Source organism: Rutidosis leptorrhynchoides, chromosome 3 (genome assembly GCF_046630445.1).
Source record: "Rutidosis leptorrhynchoides isolate AG116_Rl617_1_P2 chromosome 3, CSIRO_AGI_Rlap_v1, whole genome shotgun sequence".
Taxonomy (NCBI): Eukaryota; Viridiplantae; Streptophyta; class Magnoliopsida; order Asterales; family Asteraceae; genus Rutidosis; species Rutidosis leptorrhynchoides.
The window spans coordinates 528,819,258-528,847,252 of NC_092335.1; the positions used below are offsets into that span (position 1 = coordinate 528,819,258).

The following is a 27,995-nucleotide window of genomic DNA, read 5'->3' on the forward strand; positions in this document are numbered from 1 at the left end:
TGGTATGATCTCATTAGTATGATGAAATGGTTGTTAGTTTTCAATTAAGGTTTTGTCAAATTAACCCGACGGACTCCTTCCGTTTGTGATCAGTGTTCAATCAACACGGCACGTTGTTATTCAATTAATTAAATTGATATCGAGGGTTAGGATTAGAGCTCAAATCACTAATAAACCTATTACTTTACTAAGGATAACCTCCGAGGTATAGTTACCTTTCAATTATATGACCAAGTGACATACTTTTCACTACTCAACGAGAACTCTGAGAGTCTAGAGATAAGTAGGTCCGTGTAATTGGCTCATCCAACCAGATGTACACCATTTCAATCATAGCTTTAACATCAACATAATTACCTTTTCCTAGCCTGAACTAATATCTTGGTCAACATTTTCTTGATCTGCATACTCCGAATATCCTTCCATTTTATTTACTTTTTCCGCAATTAGTACCTTTAGCTTAAAACAACTACTATCCTTTATCCAGGTAATTTAAATAAAAGACAATTATCCACTTGATCTTCAATTCGTTAAACCATTCAAAAACACGACACTAGGTTAACTTACACCTTCTGCATTAGAAAGTTAAAAGTAAATTTAGGCCCCACACAATATAAATAAATAAAACACTGATCTCTACTTTGTGTCACACCTCCAAATAGGGTCAGGGGTATTTGTGACTTTTCAATATCATAACACAAGTGTACAAACGAGAACGACTCTATATGAGATGTTTTATAAAATATTAATTGTATTGCAGCGGAAAATTAATAACATTTTACATCTTTAATCCAATGACAAATGTCTAGATATCAAATGATAAATAAAAATGATGGACTCCAATGCAGCAAGCAAAGCAGACAATCATCAACAGCACAATAGCTAGCATCACAAAGCTAATTATAACCTGAGACAAAACATGCTTAAAACGTCAACACAAAGGTTGAGTGAAATTCATAGGTTTATATCAATAATCAAGATTTTTAGACCACAAGATTTAGTTATAAAAATCCGATATAAATCATATGTAAAAAATTAAAGTATATGCCATGAGTATAATATCGAACTAAACAATTAATACCCCATGGTACCGTCGTACCACGCTTTCATTATTATGTACCCACTTGACATCTGTCAATGGATAGGGACGTTGCTCCCATAGCGCTACCATCAATAATTAAGTTTGCCAACTCAAATTCATGCAATTAACGATATTATCTAGTGGGGATTTAGCATGTAAAAATACAAGTATAAATACATGTATAAATACAAGTTAACAAAAGTCTCATCCAGTTACATATAAAGTTTTTCAAGTTACTTGTGTCTAAATCGTAAAACATTTAAAAGCAAGCATGTGTCTCATCCCAAAATATAAAAATAGTAAAATTGGGACTATGAAAATCACCTTAAATAGCATAGCAAAAGATGAAGATAATTCCACGAATGAAATGAACGAGAGTATATGACCAGGTCTTCAACCTAGAGATATATTGACTTAATCAGAAATTTGTCCATATGAAAAATGAAAATTCTAAGTGAACTTAAGAGTTGTTTTACAAGTGTTTGCGTGTCCACCATAATCAAGTTTAGACCTTGTACAACTTACGCAAACCTCGGTGCTATCAAATAAGTCTGGAATGACCAGATGTAACCGAGGGCTAGGACTCTTGATCAGAAACTATGTCATGACATTCGAGATCCACAACCTTATCCCATAATGGCAACCTAGACATCATTCACTTACAACCGTAAGTAATAGTGAGGTTTGCATAAGTCATACTTTCATTGGTATGATTATAGTATTCACTAGTCGGGTGTGTATATAAACACAACACTTAATAGTTTACTTGTACATACAGTTATAGTTCTTATACACATAGGTTAAATTATTTAAATGTTTTATTATTTAAATAATAGTTATATAAGTATATATGTATATTTTGAGTTTATTATTTATAATATTAAATATTAAATTATAATTTTAAACATTATCCTTTTACCTAACGAATAGATATCATTCAATTATATTATTATTACCTTATTTATAAGATAAGTATTAATATAATATTTTATTAATCAAATATTATCCATAAATATCTAAATAATTATTTAAATACTTAGATAATCATTAAATTACACATTCCATGTTATCTACAGATCAAATAATTTATTATAATAATATATATTATATATTTTAAATAGTCAAATCATGCACAATTATACATTAATTCGATTTTAATTTCATTAATTACCTAAAAATTATATATATAAGTTTTATAAACTTAGTTAAACATATTAATCAGAAGAAAAATTTATAAAAATAATTTTATTAAGTTTTTGTATTTATTTCCTTATTTTTCAGTTTATACACAAATCGAGTTTAATTATGGATAAAATACTTTTTTGACCCAAATAATTATTTTTATAATTTTAGCAGTTTCAAAAGAGTGTTATAAACTCAGAAAATTTTTATATATATTTTATTTTCTGTTAAAATTATTTATTACGAATTTTACATTGTTTTTATGTTTAATTAATACATTATTCGTATTTAATTATAAATAATATTCCAAAAACTACCAAAATTATTTTTATATGTTATATCACTATTCCAAATAGTTTTAAATAAATTATTTATGTTCTTGATATTTTAAATGATTTTAACCCCTTTATATATACCTATACCGATCAGTTCATTAAAAAAATATAGAATAATTATATAACGTGTTATATAAATATATTTTTCGATTTAAATAATTATTATAAACCTAATATAATCTGTAAAAATTATTTTCACTAATTTATAGTTTGTAGATTAATTAAATTCGATTATTAATTAAATTCGATTTATGTGTATATTTATATATCGATACATTAGAAAATAGAAAATAAATACATATTATAATATAAAATTATAGTTTTTGATTTTAATAACTTTTATAAGATTGTTAGAACCTGTACAAATTATTTTTACAGATCTTAATGTATTATAACTATTTAATTTAATTTTCGTTACATATATATATATGTATATATATGTATATATATATATGTATATATATATATATATGTATATATATATATATATGTATATATATATATGTATATATGTATATATATATATGTATATATGTATATATATATATATGTATATATATATATATATATATATATATATATATATATATATATATATACCGAACGCATATAATCAATTTTGTAAACAAACACACAATTTTAAATTTATAAAAATTATTCTGAGGACAGAATATTGTATGTAATTATTTTATAAACTTATCATAAATTTTTCGTAATTTTATTCGAACTATACATATTTAAATAAATATTTATACCGAAACCCATATACAAATAAGTTGTAATTCATAAAAATTATTAAAATAACTTAAAATTTCGTTTTATTATTTTTCTCAGGTTAATACAATGTTAAATAAGTTTTTAAACTTTAAGATTAATTATTTTTGTATTACATTGATTTATAAAGGATTTAATTATTTATATATGGTTTTCGGTAAATAAAAAGAAAAAAAAGAAAGAAACAGTAAAAAAGATAAGGAAAAGAGAGAAAAACTTACAATTAATTTTTAGAGTTAAAAGAGAGCTCCAAAAAGATGTGTGAAAAAAAATTATGAGGCTAATGGTGTATTTATAGGGTGATAGTTCTTGTTCTCCAAGTAATTACAATTTATGTGGAAATACAATTTGTATGGAAATACAATTACATTTAATTTATTTATTTTTTTATATTTTTTCTTTATTTAAGGCCAATGGCCCTTTTATATATTTTTTTATTTTTTTTTTATTAATTAATGGAAGCATCTAGATCCTTTTTTTTGTGACATTTTTATTATTTATTTACTTATATATGTATATATATATATATATATATATATATATATATATATATATACATTTTTTTATTATTTTGCCATTTTATTGATTTTTTTATTATTTCGAATTCGATAATCTATTTATTGGATACTATTTTAATTATAAAGTTAACTATATAACTTTTATATAATTTGGTACCGAGTTAAATAACTATATACATAATATTAATAGTTAATATTACTTAATAACCATTAGGGTTAGAGTTTATAACATTAATAAATGTTTAGGGTTAGGGCTTAAGGTTATTAAATACGTGCATTAAAAAGCGTTTAATATATCTGGATAACAACCCTAATGACAAATACACAGGATCAGACAATGAAACCCTAAGGGCAATTTAGTATATTCATAATGGAAAAATGAGGGTTGTTATACTCTGATCAGCTGATTCTGACGTCCTGCGACCTAAAGACATCGTACGAATAAAACCGTCCATTTCGGTCGTATCTTTGTAGTCATATCATCCCGCTTTTTACATATTTTATGGGATGAGAATACACGCTGGTTACATTTACATTATTACAAATGCTTTCACTTTTGACACGAGTACTATTATACATATTGAGCTATTATTCACAAAGCCCTTAGCTTGAATACTTTAATTACCTTCGGGTAAGCACAAATTAGATGAATGGATCCGTTAGGTTAGACAAACCTCACCCTACTATAACTGTGGTGCATTTACTTTGAACTATAAGTACACTCGAACAAGTGTATACGATTTACGGGGTAAAGGATAAGTGTAGTTATATACTATACGCAGGTCTTTAGCTAGTATTCAAGTGCTCATGGATGTATGTAGTATTCAAGTGCTCATGGATGTATGTACATTTTTGCAACGCTTGAGTTGTGCTTATTGAAATCTCGTGGTCAAATGCAAATTAACTATTTTTTTTTCTGAATACTGTTTTTCAGATACTGTTTTACATTACATAAACCAGTAGATTCACCAACATTATTGTTGACTTGTTTTTGCGTGTTTGTTCTCAGGTCCATAAGAGGTACTAGCTTCCGCTGTTTGCTTGGTGCATGGTCTGGCCGTGGAGTCAGCATGATTTATTTAAAGACATTAATTATTTTCGCATTTAAACTTTCACACTCATTAAATACTGTTGGCTTATGGTTACGATTACAATAGTATAGGCTTTTGGTTATTGACTTATGTTTTTAAGTCAACTGTTTTCAATAAAATTAAATGCGAATACTTTTAGAACGTCTCATTTAGAGGGCATGACTGTTACTGTGGGACCTATGATTAACACGCCGTCATATGGGAATTTGGCGAGGTGTTATAACAGCACAATGGGATTGCCAAACGCATGAACCGGACGCTTAATGAGCGGGCTAGAAGTATGCGGTTACATGAGGGTCTACCAAAGATGTTTTGGGCAAATGTCGTTAACACGGTAGCTTATTTGATTAATAGGGGACCCTCAACACCGTTTTGGGCAAATTATTTCGTGGCTAACGATGATGTCGTTGAAGCGCAACTCGAGTCGAACTAACAGTTATAACCCGTGAAAGATTTAAATGTTATTTTAAATTAACAATATATGTGCATCTCCGTGTTTCGCTATGAGATTGTCGACTTTTAAAAATTTAACGCAAAATCAACATGTATGAAAAGTACTCCAAATATTTAGCATTTTTTAAAAAAACGTCCGTTTTGCGTATAGTTAGTGTCATTATGTTCCTAAAATTATTTCGAGTTTAACGATGGTGTCGGAAAATATTAACTCGTTGCGAACGAGGAGATATGACCCGTTGAATATTTTGGTGGAGTTTATTTAAGATTTTTTATGAAAATAGTTATTTGACACTTTAACCCCCCCCCCCCCCCCCCCCCCCCCCCCGGTTTGAGGGGTCGATTTGAATTTTTTAAAAAAAAAGTGTGGGAAGCTTTGTTGGTGAAATAAAATTTAGTTAAAATTAAAAAAAAAAGTAAAAATTCGAAAATACTCCTAGTTACTATTCATAACTTTTGTATATTAAATATATGTATAATTAGTTCATGATTCAGCTTTTCAAAATGAAAATAAAATAAATAAAAAATATCTATATATCTAAAAGAGATAGGTGAAGTGAATAGGAAAGTTTATAAGCTTCACAAACTTACCCCAAACTTTTTATTTTTTATAATTCAACCACATTCTTCATACAAGTTAATTTCATAGTTTTTATAAACTTACCACAAACTTTTCACATTTCATAGTTTAACCATAAAACTTCTCATTCATTATAAATCGCCCACAAAATTTTTACTATCTAATAACTATTATTATTATTATTATTATTATTATTATTATTATTATTATTATTATTATTATTACCACAAACTTTTCACATTTCATAATTTAACCATAAAATTTCTCATTCATTATAAATTGCCCACACAATTTTTACTATCTAATAAATATTCATTATTATTATTATTATTATTATTATTATTATTATTATTATTATTATTATTATTATTATTATTATTATTATTATTATTATTATTAAATCAATTACATAATTTTTCACTTTATTATTGTTTAACTTTTTTTTTCTTATTATAAATTAACTACGTAACTCATTTTTTTAATAATTGTTTTATTGTTATTTATATATATACACATATATATTATATAAATAGTTTGTACCAATCCTTGATGTACATCCCACTTTATTGATTGAGCATTTAGATCTTTTCTCTCGACAACACGAAAAGTAAAACAAAAAATGATGAATAATTACTTTCACGCTTATTACAAATCAATCACATAACTATTTTTGGTCCTTCCTCGACAAAATGAAAAAAAATGATAAATAATTACTTTTTCAATAATTAACTATATAATTAATGTTAATCAAGGGTGAAGAACCGGCGCAAAGCTAGGTCGCCCAACTAGTTAGTGCATGTTCAGTCTATATGTTGTACAGAGCAATGAATTATTTGGGATTCTGGTTACCAAACCATTTGAATTTTTTCATGTTGAATAATAAAGACAGAGCCAAAACTCCAACTACTACTACAAATGTGTGAAGCACAACCAAAGCCTTATCATCAATAATTCGTTTGACTTTTATAATTTGCATTTCAACGATTGAATAATTTTTGTTATTGTGGTTTTTCTTGGAACCTGCCATTTTCACATGGTTATTAAATTTCCTTAAACTATTGTAGTTAATAGAGACTATCATATAAAAAGATAGAGACTATCATAAAGTTTTTAGTAAATAATAAATAACTAGTCCGGATCCGGCTCGCGCGATGCGGTGGGGGCTTTCGGCCTGCATATTCATATTTAACGTAGCTTTATGTATTTACAGAAGGGAAAACGGCACATCTGTTAAGCGCCATTGTAGGTGTCGTCGTCTTTAGTGTTTTTTAAAAACTGTCCGGTTCGAACGTAGTTAGTTTCGTTTTGTTGATAAAATTATTTCGAGTCTAACGGTGCTGTCGAAAAAATTTAACTCGCGGTGAGCAGGAAGATACGAGTTGTCGTTGTGTTTAGCATTTTTTAAAAAGTGTCCGTTTCGAACGTACTTATTTTCTTTTTGTTCATAAAATTATTTCGAGTCTGACGCTGCTGTCGAAAAAATTTAACTCGCGGCGAGCGGGAAGATACGGGCTGTCGTTGTGTTTAGCGTTTTTTAAAAAGTGTCCGTTTCGAATGTAGTTAGTTTCGTTTTGTTCATAAAAATATTTCGAGTTTAACGGTGTGGTCGGTGAAATTTAACACGGGGTGAGGAGGAAGATACGGGCTGTCGAAGTGTTTGGGTGAAGTTTTTATTTTAATTGAGAGAATTTATGTTTTACCCCCCGGGGTTCAGGATAGTTTTTGTAAGTTGGTTATAGTTGAGAGGGTATTTTGCAGGTTTTGGGTTTGATTTTGAGTCAATGTCGTTTTGACCCATTTTTTCGTTGGGGTGGGTATCAAACGACGGGGTTCCGCACCCCTTTTATTTAGTATATAAAAGCAAAAGAATAATTATTATTATTATTATTATTATTATTATTATTATATATCTATAGTTTTTATTAAAATTCTAAAATGATGATGTCATAAATAAATATTTTTCAAGTTTAAAAAAAATTTAAAAAGAAATTGAAAAATTCTGAGCACCATGATGATGTCATAAATAACAATTAATCTTAATTATATACACTTAATTAATAACAATTAAAGGTAAAATGATATAATGAAAAATAAATACAAAAGATATATAACTTAAACAATTATTCTGTTTCTAAATTTAAAAAAAATTCTCCTGCATATTATTTAGTCAAAATTTCAAAACAATATCATCTATCTTCATGTTTAGCATTCTCTCTTTCAAAACCTTTGATTATTTCGGATCATATGTTCCAGGAAAAATATTTGTGGTACGCTTTCGTTGTCATTATTTGTTATATGCATTTCATTAACTTCAATATTTTGATTATCAAGTTTCTTAGTCGGAATATGTGGTTCCACGGGTCATTAAACTAAATGACTTTACCATTTACATTCACTTAATACCTAAAACATATCATTAAACTGTTTTGTTTAAACGAACCCGTAATTTCACGGGTCATTTCACTAGTTATTATATTATATTTGTAATAATTATTATAATTATTATATGTGCAAAAAAGAAGATATCACCTCCCCTAAATTCTAAGTTATAATTAATACTCCGTAATTCACTTGCAGATCTCAATAAGCAACCATGTTATACAATATGCAAGTGATTAGGTGTCATTTTCATCGTGTTGGTGGATGCATTGGTGGTGCACTGATGCATCTGATTTATTATTCATGATGATGATGATTCATGATGTTAACAAAAATTTAAAAATGACTAGGTACTTTTCAAGAAGAAAAATCACATCAATAATAAAGTTCTTTGCTTGTTGGGACTAGAGATGATGTAACTTAATGATAATATGACACTATAGTTAAAGAGATGAAATGCTTTTTTTTTTTAAAATATGAAAAATATCAAAAAAAAATATCGTGAAAATCTTATATTATATCATGCAACTGACACAAAGCACCACGCACGGTGCATGTTGCACGGTGCGTGTATGCTTTGTGAGATAAAAAAAGATTTTGTGACATTTACATTTTGTTTTTATCCCTATAAATATTCTACTATATGGGTGTCATTTTCATCACATAATCTTGCTTTTCATCAAACTTTAATTTGCAATGGTTTCTCACTATATTGATTTCAGGGCTATCGAATCGGGAAATTGTCAAATTTTAGTTCCCAATCGTAGTTTTCATTGTCGAGAGTACTGTATGTTTGAGCAAGTGCTTTTACTTCCTTTTTGATAAACGACAATTCTCCCTGTTTATCCTGATCGCGTTCAGGAGTTCTATATGCATTTTGAATATATACTTCGCGGTAGTGTTAAAACGACCGTTCCAAACTTAATGGCGAAACTTATAGATATGACCTAGAAAAATCCAACCAGGCATTAGGCCTCCCAATCTATGGTAGAAAATTTTACTCAAATACTTACAAGTTTGGCCATTCTAGTGTTGTTGATCAGAGTATAGGTGATGACATAATCGACGTTATATAAACGATAGTCAAAAAGTGTAAAACAACACGCTTGATCTGAGTCTTGTGTTGCCTGGTTAATCATTTGACCTGAATTTTGTATTGTCTTGTTTGTACCAATACACGAGCGAGTGATCATTGGATGAGTAGAGATGGATGTAGTTGTTTGCGACTGTCTTATGGGTTTGGTAGGTTGAGCTTGAGGTTTGGAATGACACGCCAATGATGTGGGAGGATCAGAACTAGAGTTGGGGTGTGGATAGGGCTAGGGGAAGGTGTAGGAAGTTGTTTGGTTCGTTTGTGGTGATGTGTGTTGTTCAGTTGATATATTAATGATATTGGGACGTGGTGGATAGGTGGTATTACTTTGGGTTGGTGATGAGTTTGTAGTTGGATCGTGAGCTTGAGTGGGAAGGGAGAAACGAGACTAATTAGAAGGAAATGCATGACAAAGTGCGAGAGACTTATCCTTACTAAAATTAATAGCATGACTAGCAATAAGACGATGTAACACATCACCGGATGCTCCAGTCGTTGATGCCGTATTGTGTGAGTAGTTAGAAGCGCTTTATGGATGGGTTGCGAGACAGGGTTCACGATAGGGTAGAGGTCACCTATGTGGTCACATCGAAAGAGAAGTTTACGAGTATAAAAATCTTTCACGGAGAAACCATATTCGTCAAATTCTATGGACACTTTGTTATCCTGGTAAATTGGCGAATAGAAACGAGATTTTTGACGATATTAGGTGTGACAATAACATTATGTAAATGTAAAGGGGGATGAAAGGATGAAAAAATGCTATGACCACTGTTTGTGACGGGAATAAGTGTCCCATCCACCGCAACGACAGGCGGATATATAAAACGATTAAAAACTCTATTAAGACAATCTACATACGATGAGAGATGAGATGATGCACTTCTATCCATAGTTCAGCTAATTTATTAATAAGCCTGAGCGTTCCCAAAAGAAGATGAGTTGAATGCCTAAGGCTCACAAGGATGAGAATGTTGTCCATGTGAGCTATAATGGTTGGTCCAAAAATTGGTATCATGAAACGTAGTCGGTAGAGTGTGTTCTAATATAGGTTGACCGTGGTGGCCCACTTGATCTAGAAAAATTCTGCTGAGGATTAGTGATAGGCCAAGGTCCAACATGAGTAGCAGGTTGGGATACAACAAATCGTTGGGCCTGTGATAAGTGAGACATGTGAAGCTGGGCCAGAAGTTGTTGTTGGGCTTCAATAATTTGAAGTAAGTGAGCTTGAGAAAATGTAGAGTAGTTGTTGCGGTTTTTCATATTGATAATATAGCTTTGTTGGTAATTAAATGACAAAATTTCATTACCCGTCCCTGAACTTTACATCAAATTTGACTCCTCGTCCTTTTTCTTTTTTTTGTGCATCCCTCGTCCCTAATTTATCACAATTCTACATCCCTCGTCTTTTTTCTTGAATCCTCGTCCTTTTCCTTTCTGTCAATTCTACATCTCTCGTCCCTAAAAAGGACGAGGGATGTAGAATTGTGATACATTAGGGACGAGGGATGCAAAAAAAAAAAAAAAGGACGATGAGTCAAATTTGATGTAAAGTTCAGAGACGAGAATTGAAATTTTGTCTAATTAAATTATGAAAGGAAAAAGTTGTTCCGAAAGCAACCAAAGCTGCCAGAAAAAAAGGGAAAAAGTTGCATGTGATCAAATAAAGGTTGAATGACATATTAGAATGAAACATGAACCAATATCTTGAATTTCTTTCATGTTGAGTAACACTGCAAACTGATGAGGGTTTCTCAGTAGTTTAAAGGCATCTGATAAAAAAAAACATACCCAAAACTCCAACCACTACAAATGGGTGAAGCACAACCAAGGATTTTTCTTCGATAATTTGTTGACTTTTGACTTTGCATATAAGCAACTTTTTTTTTTTTTTTTTTTTTTTTTTTTTTTTTTTTGAACCTAAAATTTGTAAAATAGTTGAGTTAAATTTCCATGAAGCTACCATTTTCAAATTATTGTAATTAATTAATAGAGTTTCATATTGTTTTAGTAGGAAATCATATAAAAAAAGTTATCATCCCCCAAACTAAAGTTATAATTAATAATTCCACTCCAGTTTTCAATAACTAACATTGATTATGCAGTATGCAACTAATGAGGCTGATATCATGTTATCAATGACTTCAACTCAAAATGTGTGTCGACATTTTACTCTCGCAGAGATCGGATCTGCAGCAAATAACTTCTATGATGAAATGATCATTGGAGAGGGAGGATTCGGTAAAGTATACAAATGTCATATATTGAAGGAACTAGTCAAGAAGTGGCCATCAAACGGTTGGATTATACGCAGGGGCGGATCTACTTTAGGCGGCCCAGTGGTTGCACGGGACACCACTGAATACTCGATATAGTGGAAATTGTGGGTTTTTAACTAGTGACATCACTGGATAGTGTACATTTTTTTTTTTGAGTGACACCATTAGAATAAGACATCTAGTATAAATTGTTTTAGGATTTTAACCCGTGACTACCAATCCTAGATCCGCCACTGATTATATGTCCAACCAAGATGCATCCGAGTTTAAGGCTGAAATTGAGATGCTCTCTAAGTTGGGCCACTGTAATGTAGCGTCTTTGATTGGTTCCTATGACGATAACAAGGAAATGATCCTTGTTTATAAGTATATTCCCCTAGGAAGACTTTACGATCATTTACAAAAAGTTGTTGAACCTTTAATTTGGATTCAATGATTGAAGATAGAAATAGGCGTTGCACGTGGACTAGACTAGACTATCTTCACACAGGTTATGGTAGACGACAAGGAGTCATTCATCGTGATGTGAAGAGTTCAAACATACTTTTGGATTACAATTTTGAAGCCATGATATCTGATTTTAGGTTGTCCAAGATAAGTCCAACTAATCAATCAATATTGTATGTTGATGCTTGTGTGAAAAGGAACATTCGGGTATTTGGAAGTTGGAACCAGAGTATTTCTATACCAGAGAACAGAAGATGAAACATATGTGTACACATTCGGGATTGTATTGTTTGAAATGCTATCGGGGAGGCTTCCAGTTCAAGGGCGGAAATGAAGAGGAGCAAGTGGGTCACCTGCCTCAGTGGAAAAAAAATTCTAGTGCAAAAAGTTTGGGTTTTTTCGTTTCGAACCCAGTGAAATTTTTTTGGCTAAAAGTCTTCATATTTTGCCCCTAAGATCTCAAGATTTTGTCCAAAAACCTTTAAATTTTGCCCAAAAACCTTTAAATTTTGTCCAAAAACCTTCAAAAAAAAAAAAAAAAAAAAAAAAAAAACTTCAAATTTTGCCTAAAAACCTTCATATTTTACCCTAAAAATTGCTTGACTTTTAAAATAAATTTCGCCCCCAGTAAAAAAAGTGTCTATTTCCGCCACTGTTCCAGTTGATATAAGTTATGGTGGAGCAATGTAGTTTGGTGGGTTGGGCTCAGAAATGAGTGAAGGGGCGTAAATTTGATGAAATGATTGATTCTAAAATTACAAAAACAATATTTCCCAAATGTTTAAGACGATTTGCCAAAATCATAGATCAATGTGTGCATAAGATTCCGAAAGAGCGGCCTAACATGATACATGACTGAGGTTGTGGTCTCTCTTCAGGCCTTGCTTAAACTTCAAGAGAAATATGTGGGTTTTGCAGTCTCATCCGGCATAATTGGGATGACTTCAAGAATGCAAAAGTATTTCAATATCTCACCAAAATTAAACTTTGGTATCGACGGATTGACTCTTTATAAATGTTAAATGTATAATAAAACTACCAATGACGTGTAGCTCAGTTGGTAATTGGTTGGGGCATTTTACCAAAAGTAAGCAGAGGTCAGGGGTTCGAACCCTGCCACCCACGTAGCCACAACTCATGAGTGAGTCAGGTATGCCCAACATTATGAAATTGGCAACCAATTGTGGGCCAGTTGGGGTTGCCGATTATCAATCGTTTGCCATAAAAATTTGTATAATAAAACTTTTAACACACAATGCGTTCAATTCAATTCAATTCAATTCAAAATGCATCTTTTGACGGGTTTGGTATTTTACAAGCATTCGACTCTTACGGGGTGGGTTTGATGGGTTTTCAAAAGAAAACACTGGATTTGAGTGTCCCTGCCGATTTACACCACCTTCTCAAATGCATCTTTTGAAGTATTTCTCACCTGAATCATCAACAACATTTTTTGGTTAGCTTTTAGCCTGCAAGATTTATCTCCATTAGATCATCTAGTCAGAAATTTGTGACCTACTCACAAATTAAATATTTTCGGTATATATAATACTCACGGTGTATAAATTACAATAGCAGTTTATGAACCCAATAGAATAATAATCAAACGTTATACAGAGTATAAACAACAAAAGATAGTCAATTATTTATGCAACTTACATAAAGTAAATCGCAAACGTAGTCAATGAAACTTCCAACGAGTTAATGTAACGTAGTTATGCAACTTCCAACGAGTTAATGAACACACTAAAAACAAATTATTTTTTTATTTAAAAAAAAAAAAATCCCTTGAAAACCTTTCTCTTCTTTCTTTTGTTTAGAGAACTTCGACCAAAAAAAAATCCATTTGGTTGTATTATCAAATATCTTTTTCACCGACCCAAGTGGTTTGTTTTCAACATCTGATAACAAAAAAGACCAATATTAAACTGTGGGGTTTTCCTTTTGTGTGTTGCTTCTACAACAAGAATAATACATATTATATATATTCCGTATGATCTACCACCGAATAAATCTCTATATCTACTTTTTTATATATAATAACAAACACAAAAATAGATCATCTTAACAGATAATCCTAGCCTTCCATTCCTAATTAGCTCTAAATCTAGACCATTAAAATGTCCACATCATGATTATGACCTCATAATCTAAAAGTTTAACATTAATTAGATTAAAATACCCTTCTAACTAGAAAAAAAGGCGGAATGAGTTTCAAAAAATAGGGTTCCGTAATTTTCAATCTGTCCTGAAAGAAGAGAACCCTAATTCCAGATACCCACGGCAATCATCAACATTGGAAATCAATTCATCATTCATCTACTGTTAAATCGCATAGTTTAATCATATGTAAGCATGTATGGCTGATATAGATTACTTGAATACGGGAGAAATTAATCATGTTGAAGATAAATGATCCTGATAATCCCAGTTTCAATTCATTCCCAAATTTAATCATCAAATCGTCATCCAATCTTTCGGATTAATGTGATCGTAAAATTATGGTACGTAAGAATTCATCTTCAATATCAAATTAGGGTTTTTTTTCTCTTATTAAATTAACAAACACAAAAATAGATCATCTTATCTTTTAACAGATAATCCTAGCCTTCCATTCCTAATTAGCTCTAAATCTAGACCATTAAATGTCCACATCATGATTATGACCTCATAATCTAAAAGTTTAACATTAATTAGACTAAAATACCCTTCTAACTAGAAAAAAAGGCGGAATGAGTTTCAAAAAATAGGGTTCCGTAACCCTAATTCCAGATACCCACGACAATCATCAACATTGGAAATCAATTCATCATTCATCTACTGTTAAATCGCATAGTTTAATCATATGTAAGCATGTATGGCTGATATAGATTACTTGAATACGGGAGAAATTAATCATGTTGAAGATAAACGATCCTGATAATCCCAGTTTCAATTCAGTCCCAAATTTAATCATCAAATCGTCATCCAATCTTTCGGATTAATGTGATCGTAAAATTATGGTACGTAAGAATTCATCTTCAATATCAAATTAGGGTTTTTTTTTTTCTCTTATTAAATTAACGATATTTGTTATTGAATCGTTAAATGGAACGAGTAGTATCGCATAAATTTGGTTTTTTCACGCTTACTGTATAATCGATTTTTTATGGAATCATTGAAAGGGAAGAACGTAAGTTTTTATTCCCTTAATATACCATCGATTATTGTTTGCTGAAACATCCAATACAGAAGCTACTACTATTGGAGTTCGTGGATTCAACATACACCATAAAATCGTTTTATTCTTTTTTCAAGTTTTATTATCAACAATGGTCCAGAAACTTAGAGGTGTCATCCGGTCAAGGGTTTTCCTTTATACGTTATCATTCTATTTTTCTAATGTTAAACAGGTAAACATTTTAGAATGGGTCAAAAGTTTTGCCGAAATTCGATCACTAATGCCTACACTATCTCATATAACTTATTTGAAAAACTTGTCATGCATTTTGATTTCATATTTGAGATATTACTGGACAAAAGATAAGAATTAAGATGGTGTTAGTTGTCCTTACCCGACCTCTTATGATTTCTATAACCCAACCTGCCATGACTCTTTATTTTGCCACATCATTTAATAATAGTTCGGTCTGATATTTGGTAGATTAAGTTTAAAGGGGGATCCCGTGAAACTGTGTCATGAGAAGGAAGGGAGATCAACGTATAAGAATATTGCTCAAAAATTAGAAAAACAAAAATGCACATGAAGAATCAAGTCATATAAGAATATCTCTCTAGCTTTATATGTTATATGACAGAATTGATAAATCGTATAGTGTAACAACATGTACAACATATAAGTTCAAGAGTCCATCTTTTTCTAAAATCAATTGGTGATAGAGGGACTTCCCCTTAGTCTTATATGCATACATTTGTTTTTGTCCATGACCGATGTGGGATAACTTCCCAACACGCCCCCTCACATCGAGGCGTGGAACGGTTGTAGAGATGGCGGCAAGAGAAGAAGAAGAAAGCCTGACTCAATCTCTTTGTAGCGACGGCGGCACACACATGGGGGCCTGACTCGGACTCGCTGTAGAACAAACTGTTCACCTTAGCTCTGATACCATGACAGAATTGATAAATCGTATAGTGTAACAACATGTACAACATATAAGTCCAAGAGTCCATCCTTTTCTAAAACCAATTGGTGATAGAGGGACTTCCCCTTAGTCTTATATGCATACATTTGTTTTTGTCCATGACCGATGTGGGATAACTTCCCAACATTATATGTATTTTGTAATCAATTATGTATATTGTAATCTGACATCGAATTCTAACAATTGTTTTAGGTTTTATGGATCTAACTTGATTTGGAAATGTGCACATGAAGAATCAAGTCATATCATCATAAAGAGGTAAACCTAAGTTCCTTTACTTGAATTCAAATTAGTGAAGCCTTTGAGTTTACTTGAATGATAAGAACAAAATATATGTGGTTTACCCGGCATTACAATTTCATGACCCGTCCTAATCCATCTGGACGAATACATTACATTTGGTTACCTCGCGAGGTACTTGACCTCTATATAATACATTTTACAAACAATGCATTCGTTTTTAAAAGACAAACTTTCATTTCATCGAAAGTTGACGGCACGCATACCATTTCATAATACATCCAACTATAATTGACTTAATAATAATCTTGATGAACTCGACGACTCGAATGCAACGTCTTTTGAAATATGTCATGAATGACTCCAAGTAATATTTCTAATATGAGCAAATGCACAGCGGAAGATTTCTTTCATACCTGAGAATAAACATGCTTTCAAGTGTCAACCAAAAGGTTGGTGAGTTCATTAGTTTATCATAAACATTCATTTTCATCATTTTAATAGACCACAAGATTTTCATTTTCAGTTTTCATAAACATCATCTCATATCAGGCATTTCGCAAAAACTGCATAGAGATAAAAATCATTCATATGGTGAACACCTGGTAATCGACATTAACAAAACGCGTCTAGAATATCCCCATCATTCCGGGACTCTCATCGAACATGATAAAATCGAAGTACTAAAGCATTCGTAACCCGGATGGGGTTTGTTATGCCCAATAAATCTATCTTTAGGATTCGCGTCAATTAGGGTGTCTGTTCCCTAATTCTTAGATTACCAGACTAAAAAGGGTGATATTCGATTCGATAATCCAACCATAGAATGTAGTTTCGATTACTTGTGTCTATTTCGTAAAACATTTATAAAATCAGCTCATGTATTCTCAGTCCCAAAAACATATATAAAAAAGGAGTAATGAAACTCACAATATTTTATTTTGTAGTAAAAATACATATGACGAAACGGAATAATGCAAGGTTGGCCTCGGATTCACGAACCTAAATCATTTGTACATCTATTAATAAATATGATGGAATCACATTCATCCATTTATATATATATATATATATATATATATATATATATATATATATATATATATATATATATATATATATATATATATATATATATATATATATATATATATATATATATATATATATATATATATATATATATATATATATATATATATATATATATATATATATATTATTTATGTATTTGTAGTTATATAGAATTTATACTAAATTCCATTTAAAACATTTACTTATATTATATCTTAGATTATATGTTATCTATATATTTATTTTGTATATGTTTTTTTTTAAACGATTAATATTTATACCTTTAGTTATATTATCACGTCTATATATATTTCGTATTATATTTAAAAATCAATAGTTTGTTATGTGAAAGTATTTATAAAAAAAATGTTAAAATGTTTGATATATATATATATATATATATATATATATATATATATATATATATATATATATATATATATATATATATATATATATATATATATATATGAAATTTTAATATAATTATAGTATACGTAATAAGTATATTTTTATATACAAAATATTTATTTATAAAAAAATGATAGTTTTGATAATACTGACTCTTTTAATAATAATAATAATAATGACTTTAATAATAATGTTAACACTAATAACGAAATTGATAATGGTAATAATAATAATAGTAGTTATGTTAATAATAATATTACAAATAATTTAAAATAATACAAATTCTAATATTCATGATAATAATAAATTTTTATTACTTTCATAATACTAATAATAACAATAATCATAATCATAATAATGGTAATAATACTAAAATGATAAGTTTATTACTAATAATAATATGATTAATACTTATAATAAAGATAATGATAATACTTATACATGTGATAATAATAATAATGTTTATAACATTAATGATAACAATAATAATACTAGCATTAACAATCATAATAATAATAATAATAATAATAATAATAATAATAATAATAATAATAATAATAATAATAATAATAATAATGATAATAATAATAATGATAATAATAATAATGATAATAATAATAATAATAATAATAATAATAATAATAATAATAATAATAATAATAATAATAATAATAATAATAATAATAATAATAATAATAATAATAATAATAATAATAAGGAAATGGCATACTACCTCAAGGAAATCGGCCTAAAAAAAATACATTGCCACTCCAGGGACTCGAACCCCCGACCTCTCGAAACCCGTCACTACCCTAAACCAGCTGGGCTGTTGCCCATATTTTCTGAATTAATACCAATCCATTTTTAATTAACTCGTTCTCTTATTTGTTCATCTCCTTCACCTTCTTCACAATTTCAGTTGATTATAGAAAAATTCAAAATCACTCCAGCTATTAAGCGTTTTAAATGAGGATGTAACATTAAAACATAAATGATTATCTGTGGTAATTGGATTTACAAAAATAAAAAAAATCATAACAGCTCGTTATGAGCTTCAAGACCTCAAATTGAATTTTTTAAAATCTATGCTCTTTTAGGTTATACTTTCAACATGAAATTGATAGTAAATACCTCATGGAAACTTTCTGAATTATTAATTTTAACGGAAACAACTTATAAAACTCCAATTTGATCTTCAAACACTCGGTTGACTTTTATTCAAAATCTTTGACTCGTAAATTCAACATCAATAAAAGGAATTGGAGATTGAAACTTTACAGGAAGTTTCACTAGAGGATTCCAAATCAAAATGCATTTTTAGATTTTAAAATTCGTTCAAATTCGAGTGTTTGACAAAAAAAGTAATACGAACAGAGGTTTTTATTTGTTTTCTTTAATTTTTGCTTTAAGTCCCCAATTTACAAGAGTGGATAGCTGTATATTAAGATGGAATTCGAACAGTTTGAGCTAGTACTACTGATATGATCACTTTGTCTGTAATTGGAGTTGATTGAGACGCGTAATGAAATACAGACAGGATCAAAATTTGCGGAATAAAAACAAAGATAAATATAATATAATTCGATCGTGACCCTCAACAGATTTTGGCTTGTTTTGTAAAAGAATCAATCACGTTTAATCCATCAGACAACTTTAAAAAAATAGATATCGTTTTGTAACTAAATTTTGGATTCTGTATGATATATATATATATATATATATATATATATATATATATATATATATATATATATATGTATATATATATATGTATATGTATATATATATATGTATATATATGTATATATATATATATATAATTAATAATAAATATATTAATAATAATAATAATAATTTCTACATATCAAATTTCATATCTAAATGTTATATATAATGATTTTACTAACAATATCTATTTTAATAAAAGTAATAACGTTAATAGTATTTTAACTTGTATTTAAATTCTATATATTAATACTGAATATTATTATTCATATAACATTTATATATTTTATATATTTCCACTACCACATAATTAATCATGTTTAAATACCAAGTTTAAGTTTTCTTTCTAATCACATATTAGTTTGTTAATATATTTAATTCACAATATATAGTTATGTACATGTATAATTATATATATATATATATATATATATATATATATATATATATATATATATATATATATATATATATATATATTTCCATTTATGATTAATGGTTCGTGAATCGTCGATAGCAGTCGAAAGGGTAATTGTTTACATGAATATAATTCCAAAACTTTTTGAGACTCAACAATACATATTTTTGCTTATCGTGTCGAAATCATATTAAGATTAAGTTTAAATTTGGTTGAAAATTTCCCGGTCGTCACAGTACCTACCCGTTAAAGAAATTTCGTCCCGAAATTTGATCGAGGTCGTCATGGCTAACAATAAAAATGTTTTCATGACGAATATGAGTCGATAAATAGAGTTTTATTACCATTGAGTAATATGAATAAGACATTTCGATTACTCGAAGAGTACGAATGAAGCTATCACTAAATAGTGAAATGAAAAAGATCACTAAATAGTGAAATGAGAAAGACAAGTTTCATCATAACTGTTGACTAGTCATAGTTGAATTCCGGAATTCAAGGGATTCAAAAGAAAATCTTGGAAATCTATAAGATTTGATTCTTCGAGATTTAAGGAAATTAAAATCTCTTTAATTAAATGCGATGATCTGTTCCGATTACTACGTCTGATATTTCCATTATAAATATACCTTTTCCATTTCATTAATTTTCACCACTTCTATATTCAATTTCCAAATTCAAAATATTGTGAAAATGCTTAATCCAGTTCTGATCCTTGTCGTTATCCTTACTATCGCAACAATCGTTCTCATTTTCCAACTTCCACCGAAGGAATCTGTTTTCTTCTACTTCGCCTGTAACAACCCTTCCCGTATTAAAACCGGCCCATAAAAATTTTTCCTTTTAATACGCTTTAAATAACACTTTAGGTCTCAATTGTGTTTCCATAAACATCTTTAATACAATAGAAGGTTTAATAAACCTTAAAACATTTAATATATTGATTAATTGTCCAAACGGACATACACGACCCGACTAGTTTAGTTTCCAACCAAAACTGAGCATGGTGATTCGGGACTACGCTACCCAAATCCTAATCGATCCAAAAGCAAGCCTTCTAAAGCAACTACACGAGTCCACTAGTCCCACGCTTACCCGAGACACCACATTCATGCAAATCTATAAAAAGGTAAACAATGAGAGGGTAAGCTAACGCTTAGTGAGTGAGAATATACTACATACATATATATGCATAAAATGGACACGCCACGCAAAACCAAATACCGCATACCGGAGCATCCAAGCATAAAGGCAAGCTAGTCTAAGCATACCGTAAGATCACTAAGCAACGAGCTAAAGATACATCAACAAAATATAAGTTCACCAACAACGATGTGAACAATGCCAATAAGCTACACCCGGAGGGTTAGCTACATCACGACAATACAACATTATATATATATATATATATATATATATATATATATATATATATATATATATATATATATATATATATATATATATATATATATATATATATATCGAATAACATAATTTGCTTACGCTTACTACACAATAACCATGGTTAACCAAGTACAAGGGAATGGTACTTCGAATTTCCCATCGGTGTTCCCAACAACCGTTAGTGTACAACGAAATATATCACTAACCCATGGGTGGTATCGATCGCCCGAACTTAAAACCCACCCGTCACGTGTAATGTGGTATCGAACGCCCGAACTTTAACCCACACTACACGCCCACACACACACACCTATATGACATGGTATCGAACGCCCGAACTTTAAACCCATATCATATATTGACCCGATGTGGTATCGATCGCCCGAACTTAAACCCACATCGAACCTCGTACAAGTAAATACATTACATACACACGTGTATAATTATTCCACTCACAACCACGTGTGATAACGTACACCCAAAGTGTGTACTTCGCCAAAGGTGGTCAACCAAAACGCACAACCGTGCCAAATGGACCCATACACAAGTCCATCAAATCCACCTATATGTGAAGTGAGTTCTATAACCGAGAACCACTTCACCCGACCCGCACCCATCCTACACATACATATGCACATAGGATATTAACACTCACTTTGTCGCCTTGAAGAAATGCTTCCTAGTAATCCGCAACTCGTCAATGGAAAGTACCTATTCCATTATCACAAATTCAACAACACACTTAGATTGGATTTACAAACCAACCCAATTTGACACTTAGTGCAATTTCGATCCAAATGCACTTCCAAGGACAAACCGCGCCCAAACTAACCAATAATCACTAACACAAGTGATAATGGTCCTAATATGCCAATTAAACCTGAACACAAGTGTTAAACACTTATCGTTCTCAAAATCTCCCATAAACCCTAATTTTGACCCATAAGGTCAAAATCTCACCATTTACAAGTTTTGACACCAAAACATGTTTAACTCGGTTTTATACTTCAACTTAATCCATTTTAAGTTTACAAACCGTATCGAATCGACATTCGGGTCATAATCCTCAACAAACCCTAATTTTGGCTCTAGTCAAAATTAGTCAACCCCATGAACCCTAATTTCTTCCAACATCTCAATAATCACTAAATACTAGTGATTTCACCCAATTGCAAGTCTCACAAGCATGAACTTGCACATCAAACCCAAAACCCGACATTAACAACAATAAACCCGAATCTTGGTGTTAATCTTCAATTAACAACTAAATGGGTTCTATCTATAAATCATACAATCAAAAGCCCCAAATTTGAATGAAGAACACAAAAATGAAATTCGGAGTTAGAGCTTACCACTAGTATCACCGTGTAGCTAAGAACGAGGAGAACAAACTTATCAACTACGCCAAAGATCAAAACCCGCTTCTTCCTTTCCAAAATCCCACTTGAATCACTTGGGTGTTTGAGTTTTCTTGAGAGAAAATGAAAAGAAAAGATAAAAGAAAATAAGAAAAAGAATGAGTGGATGAGGTTAAAACCCCAAATCTGGCTCAAATGCGAAAAGACTAAAATTCCCTTGCTCCTCATTTAAAATTACACAAAATCGGTGCCAGTATGCCCATATTGCCGCGCCGCGGCCTTATTCGTCACGCCGCGACGATTGCCTCGAACTGGTGGCTTTGTTTACAAGCTTTCTGATCCTGATTCTAGTGTAATGCCGCGCCGCGGCCTTCTGTGTCGCGCCGCGACCCAAGGCTCGACTTGAGCCCTTCTCCCGCGTACAAGACTTTAATACCCAAACACGTCTCAAATCCTTCAAACTCTAGTCGTACCTACACCATACACCTATATATCATGTACGGAGAAAAACGGGGTGTTACAACTCTCCCCCACTTAGACTCGATCACGTCCTCGTGATCCTCATCACTTTACCAAACGGACCACATTTCACGGTCCCCAAACATATCTCCCAACTGACCTTCCTAAGCAATTCTTCCCAAAGAGTTACCCTTAACAACTAAATCGTCACCCGCGATTTATCAAATCCACAATCCGAGCACTAAAACCATGTGCATTCCCTAACATCGGGAAAACTCAACCAATCTCGTACCGAGATATCAACCCCTTGGTGTACCCTTACCGAGTACAACGCTTAAAGCAATCAAGTCTCAACCTAAGGTCAACAATCCGAAATGATGAAGACCGAACCAAACGAATCCTGACGGATAACACCAATCACTAAACATCCCTTGTAGTGCGCAATACGCAACTACCGTAACATCATAACAACCGGTTAAGACCGATAACGCCCAAAACGACTATGGAAACGCAAATCTCAAGGTGTACAAAATCAACTATCGTCACACCCGTAACATCATCTGAGCGAAACACGGCTATCGCATCACTAATCATACCATATGGTCCTCGCGGCCCCACCATCAGCGTATAAAACAACTGATAGTTCAAACATCACGGTCCTTACAACCCCACAATCGGTGTATAAAAGAACCGACAGATCACACAACACGAAGGCTGTCCGAAAACACACGCGCCTTAGTGAATCTGAACTACACGCGACTCGCTACCTTCACCACAACAACAATCGGGATTGACCGAACTACACGCGCCTTAGTGAATCCGAACTACACGAGAGTCACTATCCCGGAGGAATGACCAAACTACACGAGTCATTTGTGAATCCGAACTATACGAGACTCACTCCTCAATACAATGACCGAAACCACACGAGTCATTTGTGAATCCGAACTACACGCGACTCACTTCCACAATAAGATGACCGAAACCACACGCGTCATCGTGAATCCGAAACCACACGCGATCCACTACCATGATGAAGTCAGCGGACCCGAAGATCATGCTTCACCAATCTCAACACCGGATGAAGTCAGCGGACCCCGTCAACGGTCATGCTTCACCGATATAACACCTCGCTCATGATGAAGTCAGCGGACCCCGAAGGTCATGCTCCACCAATCGCATACTCCCATGATGAAGTCAGCGGACCCTAAAGGTCATGCTTCATCAATCACCAATACCATGATGAAGTCAGCGGACTCCGAAAGTCATACTTCATCAATCAACGCCCTTTTGACCTCGAACGACGAGTAGCGTAACATCGCGCTCTGCTACGCCATAGTGAATCCTAACGGATACCACTAACCATTCACACACTCGAGCAAGAACCGCCTATATCAAACATAGGCACAAAACAATAATTCTCTAGAAGAGAATCCGACACACACCTCCCTTAACCGAAGGATTTCACCTTGCTCACCAAACACATCCATTATCTCTCAACGAGATTTACCACATTACCACCTCGATGATAATTCAAATTCAAACCATAAGTACAATTTATCTGAAATTGTAATCTACCACAAATCGACCAAAACCAGGTCTCGACAACATTTTCCGGATCTACCAAAAGCATCATCCGAAATCTCAGACTAAAAATTCCTCGTGCGGGAGTGTAACTCCCCCACTTGGAACTACATCTCATATCCACAACTCGTACAACCGTACAATGCTACCAAAGGTAGACTTTACAAACGATTGGGCTCACACGACCCATCACCATATCTTGCTCCAGCCTTGAGCACACGAAGGATTTCAATCAATCCTTAAACACTTCGAACAAAAAGTGTACCACGATTACACAAACCACACCCTCGCAATCATCCAATTGCTCTAGTTTGTCAATTTCCACCTAGTCACTCATGTACCTAAGGGTTTCACTCCGGTACCCTAAGTACAATGTAACCGCAACACAATCGGAGTTGAACACCACGCTAGTAGGTATAAAAGAGGCACCTAATGTCGCGTCTTATATACTCCATTACCAACATACATCGAGTTTCAAAACACTCGATCTCAAGGTTTTCAGCCCACCCGTCGAACCTCACGGTTCATCGACCTCCACACAAAAGCGAACACGCGCTTAACAACCGAACACCAAAACCCATTTCCATGGCTTGGTAGAAACATCTCCCAAATACTAAGGAATGCTTGGTTGCACCAAGTCTTACGCCCTTCACCCGTTAATCAAACGTCACCATAGGGTACTTCCATTAGGAACGTCACCCATAACAACAATATGCACAACACAAGGCATTTTACAAACTCAAATTCAACGGCACTTAATAAATAATCAAAGGACATATTTATTAAAACGAAACGTACCTTAACGTCTCCTTGCCGCACCCGTCCCCGCTAACTTGAGACATTCCGACTTACGATGTCCTTCTTCTTGGCAATTGAAACACACCATACCATCACCCTTTGGTACCGAACATTCCCAAGACTTGTGACCCCTCATGCCACAATTGTAACATCTAGATGCACTAGAATCCGGTATACTCGTCCGCGTACCACCCGTGCTCACACTAGGACCCTTAGTTCTCTTACTCGGAGCACCATACGAAACAACCTTCTCTCACTTGAAGGTTCACCAATCTTTGATACGACTCGAAACCTCTAGCCACGGAGAATAATTCCGTAAATGATTTCGCGTGACCCCGGCTAATCTTATTTTTCAAGTCATCATTCAAGGTTAGATAGAAATCTTGCATCAACAAATTATCATTCCCCAAATACTCCGGGCAAAAACGAGCCTTCGCCATAAAGGTCGTCTTGAGAGTATTCAAATCCATAGAACCCTGTTGCAAATTTCGCAACTCAATACGCATTTCCGACAAATCGGCTGAAGTCCGGAACTCCTCGAAGAATTCCTTCTTAAACCCGTCCCACGATAACGCCATAAACGGTTCACCACCGACAAGATCAATCTTACCATCCAACCAATCCTTTGCCCTACCCCGCAACAAACTAGTAGCGAGTCTCGTCTTCTTCTCAGGAGGGCATTCAATAGTACGAAAACACCCTTCGACATCCGAGATCCAAGTTGTGCTTACCAAAGGATCCGGTTTCCCGTCATACATCGGGGGTTTAGTCCTCATGAAGCTCTTAAGACAATGCTCCATTTCACTACTACCCCGAAATTCGGAATACTTCCTATCCATTTCTTCTCGAAACGCACTCATTTGCTCCGCAACGGCGGCCGCAACTCTAGAGTTAAACTCCTCGTCATTCGTCTCGATCTTGTTTCGCGTCGTCATTCTAAAGAATGCAAAACGATTAGTCCACGAACGTATAAAACAACACGCATAACACCACCCCATCTTGCTCAACACTCTTCGTACATCACTTGTTAGACATGATTTGCACCCGTAATAAGGTTTGCAAGTCCTTATTACGCACACACGTCGTCTCAACTCATTAGTACAACGACCGCCTTGCTCGATGATATAACCAACGCAACGACGATTCCACGCGATATAAACACACGCAAAGGAATAGCATCACAACACAAGCCAAAAAATCCTAGTTAGTCCACCTACAAACAAGGCACTAACTATAACCCGTTTCGACCCGTTCACCTACAAGTCCCACAACAAATAAGTACACACAAAAGTCTAAGTCTAGGCACCTATCTCAAGTCTCCTAAATCCCTTAGACCATGCTCTGATACCACTTGTAACAACCCAACCCGTATTAAAACCGGCCCATAAATTTTTTTCCTTTTAATACGCTTTAAATAACACTTTAGGTCTCAATTGTGTTTCCATAAACATCTTTAATATAATAGAAGGTTTAATAAACCTTAAAACATTTAATATATTGATTAATTGTCCAAACGGACATACACGACCCGACTAGTTTAGTTTCCAACCAAAACCGAGCATGGTGATTTGGGACTACGCTACCCAAATCCTAATCGATCCAAAAGCATGCCTTCTAAAGCAACTACACGAGTCCACTAGTCCCACGCTTACCCAAGCCACCGCATCTATGCAAATCTATAAAAAGGTAAACAACGAGAGGGTAAGCTAACGCTTAGTGAGTGAGAATATACTACATACATATATATGCATAAAATGGACACGCCACACAAAACCAAATACCGCATACCGGAGCATCCAAGAATAAAGGCAAGCTAGTCTAAGGCTACCGTAAGATCACTAAGCAACGAGCTAAAGATACATCAACAAAATATAAGTTCACCAACAACGATGTGAACAATGCCAATAAGCTACACCCGGAGGGTTAGCTACATCACGACAATACAACATTATATGTATACAATATATATATATATATATATATATATATATATATATATATATATATATATATATATATATATATATATATATATATATATATATATATATATATATATATATATATATATATATATATATATATATGAGTCGATATGATATGTCAAAACATTGTATCGAACGCCCGAACTTTAACCCACACTACACGCCCACACACACACCTATAT

At 32.4% G+C, this 27,995-nt stretch overlaps 1 protein-coding gene across 1 annotated transcript in view; it reads left to right on the top strand.

The window, feature by feature from the left end:
• Positions 1-13,063: 13,063 nt before the first annotated feature.
• LOC139901919 (calmodulin-binding receptor-like cytoplasmic kinase 3) overlaps positions 13,064-27,995 on the top strand; it is a 115,323-nt gene continuing 100,391 nt past the window's right edge. Inside the window, exon 1 of the mRNA XM_071884583.1 lies at positions 13,064-13,202. Within this exon, the coding sequence (XP_071740684.1) occupies positions 13,064-13,202 (139 nt within the window). The remainder of the gene's footprint in view (positions 13,203-27,995) is intronic.